Source organism: Cryptomeria japonica, chromosome 10 (genome assembly GCF_030272615.1).
Source record: "Cryptomeria japonica chromosome 10, Sugi_1.0, whole genome shotgun sequence".
Lineage (NCBI taxonomy): Eukaryota > Viridiplantae > Streptophyta > Pinopsida > Cupressales > Cupressaceae > Cryptomeria > Cryptomeria japonica.
Window position 1 is genome coordinate 402206558 of NC_081414.1, and position 17604 is coordinate 402224161.

Sequence of the window (17604 nt, forward strand, 5' to 3'; positions counted from 1 at the left end):
CTAAATCAAACTTGACTATCTCCCCTGTTATGGCTTTGTGAGATCACAATAGCTGAAGTACGAACATTATTCTCACACACATTGCATGTTATTTACTTCCCACTTGGATGTGCTGAGTCTGCATCGAGTTCAACTCTACAAATCTCTTGTAAACAAAACTCTATCATATTCAAATAAGCTCGATTTTTTTAGCAATGTCATCACAGAATCCCAATAGTTTTACTGTGGCATCACCTTTGTATGCATCTTGAATTACTTCTCTAGAAAATGTAAACCTGGTGATTTATTATATTTATAACTTAATTTGATATAAAGGTTACAATTTGGAACCATCACAATCAGTGGTCAACAAACTGGTAAGCAAGCAAGCCCCATTTTCATACTTCACTCTTTTGATTGGTAACTATTTTATTTTCATACTTCACTCTTTTGATTGGTAACTATTTTTCCTTACCCTTATCATGTAGTTATTATATGGTTCAGTCCAGCTCACATTCTACGTAACTCTAAAACAAAGATGCATCATGTCGAATAAATCATTTATAGAATAGACATGAACTCATATACATGAATCAATGCAGATGATGCTCCATCAAGGGCAAATCTTGAATTAAAACAATGGAAAAGAATAACCAATAGAGATGTAAATAATTCGGCTGAAATTCCTTTCCCGCTATGAGAAACTCAATTGGTACTTGAATAAGGGGCTGTTCTCTGATTCTTTCGAAAACAATCACCAGTAAACTAATGCTAATCCTTCATTGTGGACCAAGAATGCTATATGGACAACTTAATCCATGTTTATAAGGATATTGGCCATTTAATTTTGTTATTTGGTCTACATCTTTGATTTTGATTTTGGGCATTATCAGTTGGACGATACAGAAGGCAACGCCAAGCCATTCCAATAATCACCCAGGCTTTGCCTGTGTTTTTAAAATCAATATACCCCCTCTTCAAATTTTTATATGCCTCATATCAGGTTCCAATTAAACCTTTGTAACGAGCATAACTCATTATCAATGAGAACATTGCGGCACAAAAAATCCCTGTAAGAAGAACCACCTGTTTGGACAAGCATATCAAACATAGTACCAATTGGTTAATGGTTATTTAACATAAAACAAGCTGTCTCGGGCCATAAATGTGGCAATGGCTTTTGAAAAAAAAAAGCTCAAGACAAAAAAGTTTCAGGTCTCCTTACCCATTTGAACATATATCCATGATTGTTGTTCCATGGATATGGAATATTCACTCCAAAAATTCCAGCCACCAACGAGTAAATAGAAACCACAACTGTTGCTGAACTTAGCACCAATTCTAGCTGGAAAATAAAATTCAGAAAGAATAAAAAGGAGCACAATTCTCTCTGTAAATGAAAATCAAAACAATTTAAGTAGCCAATAAGCTAGTCCTCATATAGTAGTACTACATGTATTTCATTAAACTGTGTCACTCACAATCATTTAGTCTTTAGTAAAATCTAGAGATATTTGCTCATTAGGAAAATTCATCCTTCAAACATTTCATGACAAACATGATCTTACTGAGCGATTGGAAAACATAAAATTAGCCAGCAATTGTCAGTGTTAAGCAGAAGGTAATGATGCGAACAAAAGAGAGAATAAGAAAATTTAATGTTTACTTAAAGAAAAGAAAAGAACAAAAATATGGAAGAAATCAAATCAAAATACACACATGCAAATATTAATTTATTATTATGTGAAAATATGAAATAAATTTTCAAGAAAATAGTATCAAATGTAAGGGATAAAGAGAACCTTCTTTTACCAATCTTGTATCGACTATAATTTAAAGTTGCCCATAGTTATGCATACAACTTGGAGAACAAGTATTTATCCTTCAAATTTAAAATCCAAATGTTGCCTTGACATGATAATTAATACAAGACTGATAAAATAAGAAGGCATGTCAACTAAAGATAAGGAAAACCCACTTATTGAGTTTGAAGTTTGAACTATTCAGCAGGGAAGCAAAAAGAAAGTATGATCAATAGCGCCAACATGAAATTAACAAAATAGTATTGTCAAGATCTCGAGAACTACCTGGATGAGCTGATTACGATGATTGTCAAGCTGCAAAACAAGAATAGAATGCACTGGTCACTATCATCTTCTAAACTCTATAGCTTGTAAATATGACTTATCTATGGTTATCAACGAAAATTATTCCCAAAATCAGATAAATACCTGAATATTGATGTAGTCTTCTGTGTCATCTATATACTCACGGAGCTGCAAATGACAGAGCCATTTAGTTTTCAGGTCATATACAATACATAAAATAATTACATGTGCCCTTGCATACAAATATGTTGATAAATGATATACAATTGTACTTGATTAAGCCTTCTCCTTAGGATCCTGGAATAACTTGAGGAAATATTAAATAGGTTTCAGTATCCATCTTTAAGGTTTTCTCATTGCATAGTTTCAAGTCACACAGGTGTAGGAGTTCTCCATTGCTTGCATTCCTCTTCACTGTTACAACCCAGTCACTACTCTCAACACTATAGAGCCTTTCATCCAAAAAGTCAGGACACACTGAATACTGTAGATATTTCACAAATACTAAGGAAAAAGAAAGGTTTTATAAAGAAAAGGTATGTATCAATGAGAAAGAACAAATTGAAATAAATAATGGAAGCGAAGGAAACTAGAACAGAGTAAAGAAAACAAAATGGTAAAATTGGGCATTAAAATGATGAAGAAATAACTGATTATGAAAAAAAACCAATTGAACCTTTCTACATAAGGAGATTCCAAAGAGATACAAGATTTTCATCCAAGGTGGAACTTTCAACAAAGAAAGAGTGGAGCCAGGTACACAACATCAGCAGGCGCAAAAGGACAAACTTTTTCAGTGAAAGGAACAAAGAAACTTCCATTGGTGGCAAGGTTTCAAACAAACGCCACATTAATAACCAAAGAAAAGTGCCAGGATACCTAAACACTAATGGTGGCCATGGAGAGGTTATATGAGACAACCTCAATCTACAACCTATGTAAAAGACCCTTCTATTAATATGAAGTCTGTTGACAAAATCAAGAAATGTATAAACTGGAGAATTACATTATGTTCCTCTCGAAAAGTCAACTATAGATAGCATGTTCTTGAAAATTTGAAATCCTTTCATAATCAACGTGTTATTTTCATCATAACCATGGCCATGATCATATTTATTGAATCATCTGCAAAAAATAAATTCTACTCATACCTAGTCAGATTATATTCTTCCCATCTTGACAACAGCCTACCAGTGCATCTATATGCTGCACAATTGAAGCGCAAAACACAATTTCTAGTTGAGATTACTACAAACACATCCTAACTCACAAAGCTACTGTCAAGAAATCCAGAAGTAGTTGTCTTAAAGGCAATTATTCCTTTTGGACTGTCTTTTGCCAGAGTTCCCAAAAACCATTCCATGAGTGCAAGCCTATGGACCACTGTCACAAAAGCATTGTAGCTTTATGACATGGAAAGAGTAATTTAGTCCTGAATGGGGTGTTATGCTTCATCAAAATTTTCACACAGATTAACTAGAATACCTCTTAGATATCTACAAAGAAAGGTAACAATTACATCTTACATCATTCCACACAAAAAGTTTTCCTATTCGGCTCTTTTATACCCTCTGAATTGGAAGCTAAGCTCTCCCCTCTGAGAGTTAAAATGGCCACATTGGTAATAAAATATTAAATGTCGGGTATTGTCCAGATGAAGGGAGAGTGCATGACCCTATTACCAAAATTAAGCAGTTGGTGAGCCAAAACTGTTTTAATTCTTCAGTTGTGAATCTGATCAATGTTGAGCAATGGAAAGGTGAGGCAGAAGGAAAAAAGAAGGAAACTAAAGAGCAAAATCAGCTAAGCTCATTGAAGTCGGTTAAATTCAGCTTAAGGATAACAGCATTTTAACTATGCAGCATGACACGGCTCCATAGAAACTGCATAGAAACAGTTGACAAATATAACAGGGACGGTGAGGAAATTTAAAAGAGATTCCTTCACTAATGGATTTGGAAATCGTACACTTGACTTTGCTTGCAATGTTTTCCTATTCCTATTACTATATCAAGTTTATGGGATAGGGACATGATGACACATTTCTAGGACAGATTGTTTGGGAGGCCATTTTTTGGGGGACGGCAGGAACAACTATTAAAAAATTGTGAAGTTTTAAAAATAAAATAAATTTCAAATATTTATATGATATAATAGATAAGGCATTCACCATATACATTATAGAACCTTATTACATAAAATTTGTGATGTCCCCAATTTTTAAGGTGACAAATTAATTAAATTGATTTTTATTAAGTTGTCAAAAATAAATAAATGTTCAAACGACAACTTAATATTAATTAACTTAATTAAATAACAATAAAATATTATTATAAGGTCACTTCAAAATTAAGTTCTCCATCAGCCTAATCTTCTAGATATCCCCTGGAGGACTTTATAAGGAGGTCATAGGGTTGTCGCAAGGGCATGCTTATGAAATTGATTGACGCCTTATGATTTCTAGAGACAGAAACCTTTAGGAGTTGATAGGAGAGCTAGATGAAAACCTGGTTCTTCAAGGGGGGCGGATCCATGACAGAGTCTACATCTGTGCCAAATTTGTGAAGTCTCCAATGGAGACAAATTTGTTTCTTCAATAGAAAATGTTAATGCTGTGGAGATTCCAAATTTAATATTTGATGCAGACCCTTAGTAATGGCTGCTATGTATTGGTAAATAATCAATATTCCACGGGGTCCCCCCCCCCCTTTTTGGGCACGTCTTGGAGACAGGGATGTCTTCGGGACGTGGGGACGGGGAAACGTCTCCCCGTCTCTCGAGAAATGTGCAAACGTCTCTCAAGGGACGGGGAGACGCCCAGACGTCTCCTGTCACGCCCACGTAAATGTAGTCTTTAAAAATTTTGGGCGGTTAAGGGGTAACCCTAATTGGACGCGGGCCCCACCCTTTCCCCCAAAACAACACAAAATGATGTTTTTTGTTGATTTCACTCTCATTTTCAAAGACTGATTTTTTTTCCAGCAAGCTGAAGAGGAAAAACTTGTAGAAGACTGATTGAAGGAGTGAGAAAAGTGATTGCAAGTGTGATAGGAGCGAGAAGAAGCAAGAAGAAGAGGAGGAAGAAGATTCTACTGCATTTTGGAGAGATTTTTCAAGCACAAGGTAGTGTTTTTCTTGTTTTTTTTGGTTTTATTTTCTGATTTTCAATGTCATTTTTGGTTCTTTGTTTGTTTAGCTTTAAATTTTAATTTTTTTTTCTATTCATCTCAAAATGAGATTTGATGTTGAATCTTGAGGGCAAAATGATGAAAGATTTGATGTTGAATCTAGAGGGTCATTCATCATTTCGCCCTCAAGATTCGACATCAAATCTCATTTTGAGATGAATAGGAAAAAAAAAACAAATTGTTAAACTAGGCTGATTTTATTTTTCTTTTGTGAAATGCGGTGTCAATTTCACAATGAGCTCCCAAGGCATGAGTGAGGATGAGATGGAAATCCATTCTCATAGTGAGAATGATTCAGAATTTGAACCTGAAAATGAGGGGGGTGACCATGGGGCTGATCCTGGAGCCCAATCTAGTTCTATGGCGAGTGCACCAGCTAGTACAGGTTGCCCTTCAGAGTTGTTGGCACCGTATGCTTAGGGTCCTTTTGATCCTAAGTCTCCTCACAAACAATTTGCTTCAAGTATATCAATACAAGGCACATCACATTCAAGTGGGGGAACAAAGAAGTGGTAGTGCAACATTTGTGACACTGAATGGTCTGGTAGCATTAGTTGGGTGAATGCACACTTTCTCTTTTGGAGAGGAAAAGGTGTGAGACATTGTAAGTTTTTGGAGGAGGCTAAAAATATACAGTACAGAATTGGGTTTAACAAGCTTTGGGGGGTTCCATATGACACAAATATTTCAATGCCTACTACTTTGTCTGCTAGGGCAGCCCTTCAACACAGCCAGAATCCGCCACATACTTCTCATGCTTCGCAGACATGAGGAATGATGTTTGGATCTGTTGATATTAATTAGGGAAGGGCGGATTCATATTGCCTTGGGCAACATTGGAATCCACCCAAAAAGGGGCTGGCCCCTTTTCCCTCCAACGTGGCCCTATCCCCCACGCTTCATCAAATAAACATTCAACGTGTTGTCCAATAGGGCCGACCCTATTAACAAAGGTAGTTAAAAGGAAATAATTAAAAGATTAATTATTTGGGAATTAATTATTTGGGAAGCCGACCTAGTTAAGGGGTTCGCTCCATATAAATAAAGATTAAGATTCATTTGTTATTCAATCAAGCAATCATTAGCTCTCTCATCCTATGCAAAATTTCATATGTCTACATAGTGCGAACTTCAGTCAACTTCAAGCAGCAACCTCATTCACCATTTGAAGATGCGAAATTCACCTTAGGGTACTTGGCAACATTCAGGGTATGCACAGCAAACTGATTGGAGGTTGCACATCAAACTGATTGGAGGTCTACCAGCCATTCATATCCAGCGAACTACTAATTGAAGGACTGTCAACTTAAGGTCATACACAACATAATTCTTAGAAACCTACAATCTGGAGAAGGGAGTAGCAGTATCTATTCTGCATATGACAGCAAGTGAATGTGAATGTTGAAGACACCTCCTGGACAGCAACATCTGAATCTGCAAATACAAGAGATAAGTGTTGTAATGATTACATAACTATAATCCATAATCAGATCTAAGGATCTTTTCTAGCTGGGTTTTTCCTCCTAGGAGGTTTTCCCAAGGTAATTGTGTCTTGCTCTCAATTTGTTCATTTCTATATTGTCATTTTCTTTTAGTTAAACTAACTAATTAGAAACTAAGTCTAAATTCTAAGTTATATCAATCTGAAAGTGTTAAAAATAACAGGATCTGCATCCACTTCCACTTCTAGTGCCACCAGAGCAGGGAAACGTAGGTTGCAGACACCACAGAGTAACCCCATTGCTGATATGTTTACTGTGCAGCTAAGAGATGAGATAGATGAATCCATTGGCAAGTTCTTTGCCAATGGCATTCCATTTCATTTTACACGGTCTCCTTATTATAGGGAGATGATGGCTATGGTGGCGAAGGGAGGACCATCTTATGTGCCACCAGGGGAGACGAAAATGAGGACCTTGATCTTGGATAAATGCTATTCCAAGATAAATATTTTGATGGAGAAGATGAAGGCATGTTGTGTGGCATTGGGGTGCAGCATAGTTATGGATGGGTGGACGGACCAAAGAAACAAGACTCGAGACTCGGCACGAACTCGACAACGCTAACCCGACTCAGGACTCGGCAAAAAATCGACAGGACTTAGCAAAAACTCGGGACAACTTGGCAAAAAAAACCAATTTCTAGTGATTTTTGCCTAGAGCGAGCCCTGGAGAGTCATGAGTCCTTGAGACTCGGCTAGGGTCACTCGGCTCGGGACTCGTCCTGGAACTATGGGACGGACATTAGCCATCATCCACTCATCAACATCATAGTCACATGTGTAGAGGGCCCATACTTCCTTAGAGCAATTGATTATACAGGGCATCGTAAAGATGTTGATTCCCAATTTCAGGTCCTCAGAGAGGCTACTGAGGAGGTTGGGCCACAAAATGTGGTCCAAGTAGTGACAGATGCAGCCCATGTGTGTAGAGCAGCAGGGAGACTCATTGAGGCAGCCTATAGACACATTTGGTGGACCCCATGTTGTGCGCATGCCATGAACAATGCACTCAAGGACATGGGGAAGATTGACTGGATTAGAGGAGTGGTCACCGATGCGAGAGATGTGCAAATGTTTATCTGCAACCACCACACTTCACATGCATTCTTCAGGACCATCGCGAAGGAGTTCTTGAAACCAGTTGAGACCAGATATGCATCCTATTTCATTCTCTTGGAGAGAATGATTGAGGCATTGCAACTCATGGTTATGACTAATGAGTGGAATCGGTGGGCTAAGGCCAAGACAGAGCAAGGGAGAAGGGTGAAGGAGATAGTGAAGAGTGATGTGTTTTGGACTGATGCGAAATACATTGTCTCCATCATTTCTCCAGTATTCCAGGTGATCAGATATGGGGATGGGGATGCACCTAACCTTGGAGAGGTGTATGAGTGCATTGACTCTATGCTTGACCGGATGAGGGTTGTTGTGCGAGTGAAGGACCCCTCTCTAGCATTCTACAATGAGCAAATTTGGCCTATCATTCAGCGTAGATGGGACAAGTTGAACACTCCTTCGCATATGGCTGCCTTTGCCTTGAATCCTAAGTGGTACAAGGCTAGACAGGGTAGAGTGATACCGATTCAGGATGATGAGGTGAAGGCAGGTTTCTTTAGGTGTAGAGAAGATGTTTGATTCCAGAGATGCCGGCACAATTCGCACTGAGTGGGAAAGACTTGCCACTCTTAGAGGTTATTCAGATGCGGCAAAGATGGATATAGAAACTATGGCACAGGAGGACCCACTTTTGTGGTGGAATTGTCATGGCCCGAAATCTTTGACCACCACTCTAGCCATCAATCTGCTATCCCAGGTTTCCAGTTCTTCAGCTGCTAAGAGGAACTGGTCTACATATAGCTTCATCCACTCTCTTAAGAGGAACAAACTTACCTCTAAGAGAGCAGAGAAGCTTGTGGCTGTACACAGTGCTTTGTGTCTCATGGACCGCAAGACACTTATGTACAAGGAGAGTCCAGTGGCACGATGGGATGTAGAGTCAGAGGAGCCTTCACAGATTGATGAGGATGATCCTACCACTTCAGAGCCAGGGCTAGTTGGTGTGAGCTTGAGGGATCTTGATCTTCAGGAGTCCAGCAATTCTAGTGAGGAGGAGTTCGCAGATGATTAGAGGCCTCCATTAGCTACATTTTGAGTTTTGTCATTTTGTCTTTGACTCTAGTCTCTTTTGTAATGCTATTGCTATTAGTATTTGTATTTGGCTACTCATTGTAATGATGAATCATGTAATCATCTTTATTATTATAGACTTTGCAATGGCATCAAATATTCATATTTTCCTTTTTCGATATAATAGAAATCTCCAATTTGACAATTTCATTTGTCAAATTTTATTTAGCAATTAGCAATTAGCATTGAAGAAATCTTGGTATTTAGATTTAATATTTCAAATTTCCTATAGTTTCATTTGAAATGTAATTCTTATACTGGTATATTGTCATACATCTTTTCAAAACTAGTTTTTCAAGTACTATATGTATATGCATAACTATGTGCATGAATGAGTATGTGCTCTAATTCCTCTCAGATGCAAATGAACTAGCAACTTATTAAGACAAAATAAGAGTTGGAAGTTACAAATTTTTAAAATTAAAATATATATAGAACTTAGAAGATTAAAAAAATTATTAAACTTGCGATAAAATTTTGATCGCAAGAAGTTGTAGGTGTGTGAATGTTTGTTCGTGAAAGTACCACCAACTATGAGCATCAAACCTTATACTTGTCCCAAAGAGCATCAAGACTGATGTCACTAGAGGATGCAAAATCCTTGAACTCAACCCTCACTACATCTTGTATGTCACAATCAATGAAGCATCTGCAAAGTGTTGCCTTGTACCCTTGGATAACTTCAAAATTCCTAAAAGGCACAACTCTAGTTGTCAAAGACAGGAGCTCAGCACTATAATATTTGGGACTCTATGCAAAGGCAATATGGAGCCAAGTAGCCATTTTCTTCCATCTCTCCTCAATGATTTTGTGTAGTTGTTTGAAGAAATTTTCTTCAGAATCTCACTCTTTCACATTTATTTAGACTTTCATCTTCTAAAACATCAAGTCGATGCCATCATATATCTCACCCAAACAAAGCCTATCCATGTCAATAAAACGAATCATGCTCAATATGGGCTCAATGAAACTAAGGAGATACTCACACAATCCCATCAAAAGTCATCTAGGATCATTTGCTGCCCTTGTATTCCTAAATCGCCTCAATATGGACCAATTTGGGTTGATGATCATGTTAGAAAGTGCCTCACGAACCTTCACAAGTCATCTCAACAGAATTGTATTGGGGACAATATGAACCTTAGTAATCTGTTTAAAAATCAAAATTAAAAAAAATCCAAAAATTAAAATTAAAAAGTTTACTAAAGTGAAACATATTTATTATTTAACTTATCTTCAATAGCTCCAATTTCAAGAATGTTCTAAATATGCCTTGTGACATATGGTGGTTGGTGACAAACATTTGGATCTCTTCGGCCTCAACATACACCTATTTAATCCAATCAATTTTAGTGCTAATTTTTTTGTAGCATAAGATTGAGAAAGTGGGCAGCACCAAGTGTCCAAAAATGTGTGAATAACACTTCTTAGCCAATAACCCAACCACTCACAATTTTTGGCATCATCTATTATAACTTGCACAACAATTTGAGTGCCCATTTCCTCAATGGATTGACAAAATATGTTAGAAAATAATTACACAATCCATCACCTCCCCTTCACAATCCACTACTCTCAAAACATTGCCCCTTAAGGGGACATTACAATAACATTGATCAATGATCGATTCTTTGCATCTTTCCATCCATCAACAACAATGGACACTCCTATTTCAACCCACGAATCACTTATGAGCTTGAAAGACTTCTCCACAGATTTCAACTCTTTTTCCAATAAGGTGCTATGCACTTTCTCATAACCTAGGCCCTTGTACCCTTCTGTCATTAATTACTTTCATAAATTTGATACCAATAATGGTGAGTAAACTACATTAAATGCCAATCCATTTTCAAATCGACGCATCTCACTATGTGTTGATCAGCAATTTCTTGAGAATCGTTATGAAATGTCATTTCCAATTGTCCCTTTGATCTCTTATGTGTATAGGCCACAGGTTGTTCTTCAAGTGTGGACAAAAATTGGTGGCTCTCTATAGGTTGAAAATGAGAAAGCAATGGAGGGGGCTTCATCCCTCGAGATTCTTTCTTTAGCAAAGGATGATTTGATTTACCGCCTATTACTTGATCTATATTTTCTTGCTCTTCAATATATGTCAAGACTTGTGGTTTAGGAATGTGTAAGCTCAAATATCTAACTTTAAATTCACCACAAATCCAAACATAACTGGAAACCGCTATACCATTTGAAAATATTTCCAAGGGGGAGAGTTTGGATCCGTTTTGAAGCAAGGTCATCTCACGAAGCTAGAACCAATTGCCATTGTAATAGCTAATTCAAGTTCAATAAACAACACATTCAAAGAATTGAACAAATGAAAACAAAAATATATAAAATAAAACTTAATAGTTAATTCATTTTTTAAAATTTAGCATGTGTTATACATAACTAGAATAATGAAAATAAAACAAAGACTTCAAATCAAAACAAAAGAGTTCATTTGTTAAAAAAATGTGTTAAAAATTTTTTTTTTTTAAAAACTTAAAAAGTGTTAATGCATTAGTAGCTTCTACAAGATAAGACTCTCCTAACTCATTAATCTCCTCTATTTTGTTATTAGTTTACTCATTCATGCTTTATGTTTATCAGACTATAACATTGGTCATAATGATGATATTGATATTGGATAATGATAGATTAGATTGACGACCTGCTTAACTATGTTAAGCGTCAATCTAAATGCTATCGGGCTATTAACCCGATAGCATATTAATGTCGATTCATATCAGCATTAATATGCTATCGGGGTATTAACCCGATGGCATATAATGCTAACAGCTATTGTTATTGTTTACGTTATATCAATCCATTATTATATGCTTTGATACCGATTCATTATCGGGTATGTTTTATATCTGTAACAATTAGCAAATGATACCGATTCATGATCGGATATGTTCATAAGCACTGTTACCATTAACAATGATACCGATTCATTATCAGGCATGTTTATAAGCATTGTTATCATTAAATGATACTGATTCATTATCGGGTATGTTTATAGCACCGATTAGTTATGGATCGGTTGATGTTAGTAAGGGTCACGACCAAGTGACATCAAGGTGCCACTTGATCGTGGCCATCCTACTATTTATACATCATTCCAATCAAAGGAGCTGACATTGAAATCGATACATGTTCATCCTCCTTACCTGCAATAAAAGAAAGATAGCAATATTAGTGTCATAGGCATAATATCAAAATTAAAATACACCATCCTGCATATAACTTGTCCATTAAATTGGAAATTACAATACATTTACAAAAAGCCTATCTCTTTTGAAGAAATCTTCCTCTCAGATCTCCTTGACAAGAAATGAGCTCTTGCAAATGTGTAGGAATAGCAAAACAACCAGCTTGAAACATTGAACGATTAATCTTCAACCCTATTTGTGCAGTGGAAAGCAAAAAAAAATTCAACATTAAAAGATAATATTTTTTGTTTTCATTTACAATATGAAAAATGATTGCTTTTGCCTTCATTTTACCCAAGAGAGACTTGCAAGCATTTAGCAAGACCTTGCTTGGACTTGCAAGCATGCCAAATCCAGACCAAACGAGACCAGGACCCTCATTCTACAGGGACCAAACTAGTAACATAGCCAAAAACCTATATTACAATTTGCATCACGAATAGACAATGATGAGGGAAAAAATCAACAGGGAATAAAGTATGGTTGTCATTGTGAATCAAAAGACTATATGGACAAATATACTAGAATTTATTCTCATCTTTTGTGAATAAGTCGATAAGGCGTAAAAGGTTGTGAGGCTATAGCTCCAGCTAAGAATGCTGAGGTAACTAGATTGCATATCGAGGGGGAAGCAAGAAAGAAGGGAATTCCATTGGAGAGTATGTAGCCTAGTGTGTCATTGCCTATAAGAACCCTAGATGTTGGAATTCAAAGAGAAGAAAGAAGGGAATTCCATTTAAGAGTATGTATCCTAGTGTGTCATTGCCTATAAGAACCCTAAATGTTGGTATTCAAAGAGGAGTACTTCTACCAAGGGAAAGAAAATTTACCAAGTCTTCTATTGCTAAGTTTATTTATTCTCATAGCATACCATTTCATGTGGTACATTCTCCTTATTTTAAACAAATGTTCAAAGCTATGATAGTTGATGGGGTCCCTCACCTATTCCACCAAGAGAACATAAACTATGCATCACCCTCTTTGGTAGAAAATATTCTAAGTTGAGTGTGTTAATAAAAGAAATAAGACAAACTATCTTCGGACATGTAATGCTGCCGTTAAAACACTTCGTTGATGAAGCGGCCACCAAGGTTCAAATCCTTGCTTGGCCTTTGTGCTCGCAAGGCCTTGTGCCTTTGTTGAGCCATTGTGCTCGCGGATTTGAACAAGTGAAGTGTGGGGATGAGGTCCCCCGTTTGTGGCCTCACTGGTTCATAGCTCCAAGTCAAAAGCGTTTACCCCTTAAATAAATAAATAAAAAGAAATAAGACAAACTTGGATAAGGGATGGTTGCTCCATCATCATTGATTGTGTGGACCAATATCAACATTGGCTGCTCATCAATATTATTGTCACAAGTTCAATTGGCTCTTATTTTCTTAAAGCTATTTATTGTTCAAGGAAGAGGAAGGATGCAAACTTCTAATTTCAAATTTTGAAATATGTCATAGAAATGGGTTGGAGCCTCTAATGTTATAAAAGTGATGACCAATTCAGCTTGTGTGTATAGGTTAGTTAGCTTGATCATGGAGAATGCTTACAAGCACATCTATTGGATCCCATGTTGTGTTCATGCATTAAACAATGCATTGAAGGACACTAGGAAGGAGTGAAGACAATGGTGTTAAAGGCTAGAGATTTACAAATGTTCATTTGCAACATTCACACTTCACTTGCTTTGTTTAGGATTTCTTCGAAAAAGAAAATCCTCGAGCTCATGGATATATGTCAACTACCTCATTTTGTTAGAGAGGATAGTTGAGGTCCATGAGGCTTTACAATTAATGGTGGTTAATTTGACCATACCTAAAGGAAAAAAAGTGGAACAAAAATTTTCTAATGATGATTGATGTTCCACAATGAGGTAAGAAATGGTTGGTTTCATTATTGATTTTTTTAAAAGTTAATTTATTAATGTTTCTAACTAGTAAATTATTTTAATTCTTTATAACAGCATTCACTCTATCACTAGGGTCTTAAATTCTTAATCTTTTTTGAAATTTTAAGTTTTATAACTTGTTTGCATTTGCAAATATGTTTGCTCCTTCATTGAGCCTATTGTGCAAATCATAAAATGCTAATATAGACTCTCCTAGCCTTGGAGAGATTTTCATGAGACCTTTGATAGCATGCTTAAGCAGATGAAGCAAGCCATTTATATCACGGATCTTACTTTGGGATTTTATGAAGAGCATCTTAGGCCCATTACGATGTGACAGTCGAACACTATGAACACCCCACTTCATATGGCAGTCTATGCTCTAAATCCAAAATGGTATGCAGCTATGCTTGGAATGGTGCCTCAAAATCATGATGAAGAAGAGGTGTAAGATGGGATAATGTAGGCCCTTTGAAAAAAATTTAATAATGAAAAATCTTCTTTACTTCACACATAGTGACTTGCATTTGTCAATCTTTTTGGTCCAAACTTCAACAAACCAGAGGTGAGGATGGATAGAGCTTATAGCTCAAACCATGTGTCATGGCAGGGATGCACCAAAGTTGAGGATACTTGCCACTCGCCACTCACCACAGGTTGCCAATTCCTTTGCATTGGTCCACATATAGCTTCATCCAATCAATGAAAAGAAGCAACCTTACCGCTAGATGATCAGAGAAAATGGTGGCCGTAAATAGTGCCTTGTGGCTACAAAATTGACAAACCCTCGAGTATCGTCAAAGTCCAACCACATGTTGGGATGTTGATCTCGAAGATGCTATATAAATTATAAGGAGGCACAAGAATCGGTTGAAGTTCCATTGCTTGAGATGGCCTCTTATAGTGTTAGTGACTCAAAATCGAACTCCAATTTTGATGCAAACCCACCAAATGCAAATGTTGATTAGGGATAGCTATATATTTTTTATATTATTGTCATTTTGTAGTTGAAACTTTGCAGCCTTTGAGAATTTTGCTGCAATTCTTATATAGTATATATGCACGTTGACAATGAAAGAATTTAAATTTTGTTAATTTATTGGATTCTATAATGTCTATGATAAATGCTTTATCAATGTTATCATATGAATATTTGAAATTTCTTTATATTTTTTAGAATTTTCTTCTTTTTTAGTAGCAACTCTCTATCGTCCCCTAAAAAATGGCAAAAAAATTCCCACACCAAACACACATCCCCTCATCCCTTACCATCTTTCACTTTGAAACTTGGGGGAGCATAGACATGCAATTTTTTCATGATTTCATTGCTTTTATAGTTTGAAATATAAAGTTTGGAGCATGGTAACCCTTCCTTTAGGTCTTTTGTATTGTATTCAAAATTACTATCATACTATAATAGTATGGCCAATATAAGCAAAATTCAAAATTGTTTATGAGCTTCCACTACAGCCTAGAATAATAACTAATTAGACCCTATAGCATCAGTAGTGCATTCTTTCAATTCACAATTTAAAATGTATCCAAATGAAATGTCCGAATCCATTTTTAGGGCATACCCTTGACTAGAGAGATCATGGAATCTTCCAAGCTCTTTATGACATATCCTTTACAAATATCTCATGAAAAAGTAGAGATGTAGCGTTGGCATCCATCTAGAATTTATGTTCTAAAGCCACCTCATAGCATATAAAAAACCCTTGAATACCAATCTTGACCTACTAATCTAAATTCCTAAGCATTCTTTGTTGTATTATATATTTATTCCAAGTGTTCTTTAGATTTCTGGCTATTTTTGAGTGGGGATGACTGGCCATCCCTAGGATGGTTAGGGGCATTGTTGACATCCCTGGCTCTCCTAGAGACAGCCAAATATCCTCAAATCTATGTTACCAGGTTCATTTGTTTTGGTCCACACACCCAACTGGGTTCACCAGGGGTTTGCCTGGGTACGCCCTGGGTACATACCCAGGCATTTAGGTTCGCCAAGTACGAACCAGGGCGTATCCAAAGGTGCTGAGTGCCAAAACATAATAAAAACAGACAGTTTTAACCTTTTTTTGCATCCAAAAACCCTAAAATGTCCCTAAAAGCACCCCTTCTATCGATGGAAATTCCTCACGCATTGATCAATGATGAAGTAGCATACTATTTAATGTATTAAGTTTTATAATTCTGTATATTTCTTTAAATTTTTGCATATAATATATATTACATACATATATAATGATATATATGTGTGTGTGTGTAACACATATTATATGCACACACACACACATATATAGATGTGCAAACGAACCCGACCTGTGAACCCAAAGGGCAAAACATTTTACACAAACCTGCGAACTGGGTTTGCATGCCTGAACCCGAACTGGTAACTTAGTCTCAAATTGCTGCAGCATTCCCAAGACATTTATGAGTAGAGATGAGGGTTAGGGGTTGAAAAGGGGACGTTTATGAGGTTTCTTGGTGCAGGTATGCCTGCAAAAGGGTAGGGGATGTGTCCCAGGTAAAATAGGTTATAACAACAAAAGGGAGAGCATATCATCAGAATGATTAATTATGGAGGGTGTTGAGTTGATTTTTGACTTGACATGGTATGATTGTACATTAGCTAGATACTCTAAAATAGGAAATCAGATAAGAATATCAAATCATGATTCTCATTGGAAAAATTTGCACTAAATAGCAGAATTGTAGATCAATAATATTTATAATTTATTTATTAATTATGCTTCCTAATAGCAAAACTCGAGTAATCAAGACAAAAATGTCTTATTCTTCATGAATGCATTGTTAATTTCTCCATATGTTCAGGAATGCCACTGATTCAAAAATTAGGTCTATTTGAGGATTCCAAGTTAAGAGTAGTCGTCTAGCTTTGTTTGCTATGCTAGGTAATTAATTATATGCATTTATATTTCAAATAGTTCTTACACTTGGGTTGTCATGAAGATTAATTTGAGCACTTTATCAAACTACTACACTGATATAGCTACTGTTAACTTGTTTAGTGGTCTACAGCATTATAGCTTGTTTCAACAAGTCAACAATTCTTGAAGGTGCTTGCCTCTTTGTAAAGAAATGCATGTCTACACTGATCTTTTTAATGATAAATCAAATGTGGTGCGGAAGTTTTTTTTATTATGTTAAAAAGGGTTTTTGAAAGGGCCTGACCCTTTGACACCCAGACAACAAAATGACAGCAAAACATTAGAAAAAAAACCCAAGGAAAGAGATCTAGAACAGTATCAACAGTGTATATACAATGCTGTAACAGAGCACCAGTGAGTCAACAAGACGAGAGGAACCAAAGATAACAATAAATTCAAAGCCACGGCAGTCTATCACTTGTCCCTAAGGAACTCAAGGTGTTTCTCCACAAATTCCATGTCATGGGCCACAGGTGCCCTCTTCTCCTTCATTCTGCGACTGCATGTCCTCAAAATAGGATCCACCTGCTCCATAGAGGCTTGCAACTTGAGACCATCTTGAAGCATTTTGATGATTGTTTCACAGTTTTGAATGGTTG

The 17604-nt window shown here is 36.5% G+C and overlaps 1 protein-coding gene across 2 annotated transcripts in view; it reads right to left on the minus strand.

Annotated features, from left to right (window-relative positions):
* Positions 1-522: 522 nt before the first annotated feature.
* The window catches only part of LOC131038502 (magnesium transporter MRS2-I), a 54096-nt gene continuing 37014 nt past the window's right edge, over positions 523-17604 (minus strand). For both annotated transcript variants that reach the window (XM_057970950.2, XM_057970949.2), the window contains 4 exons: positions 2211-2255; positions 2067-2096; positions 1205-1324; positions 523-1065 (listed from right to left, as the gene is read on the minus strand). In XM_057970950.2, coding sequence (XP_057826933.1) covers positions 979-1065; positions 1205-1324; positions 2067-2096; positions 2211-2255 — 282 coding nt within the window. In that variant the 3' untranslated portion in view covers positions 523-978. The remainder of the gene's footprint in view (positions 1066-1204; positions 1325-2066; positions 2097-2210; positions 2256-17604) is intronic.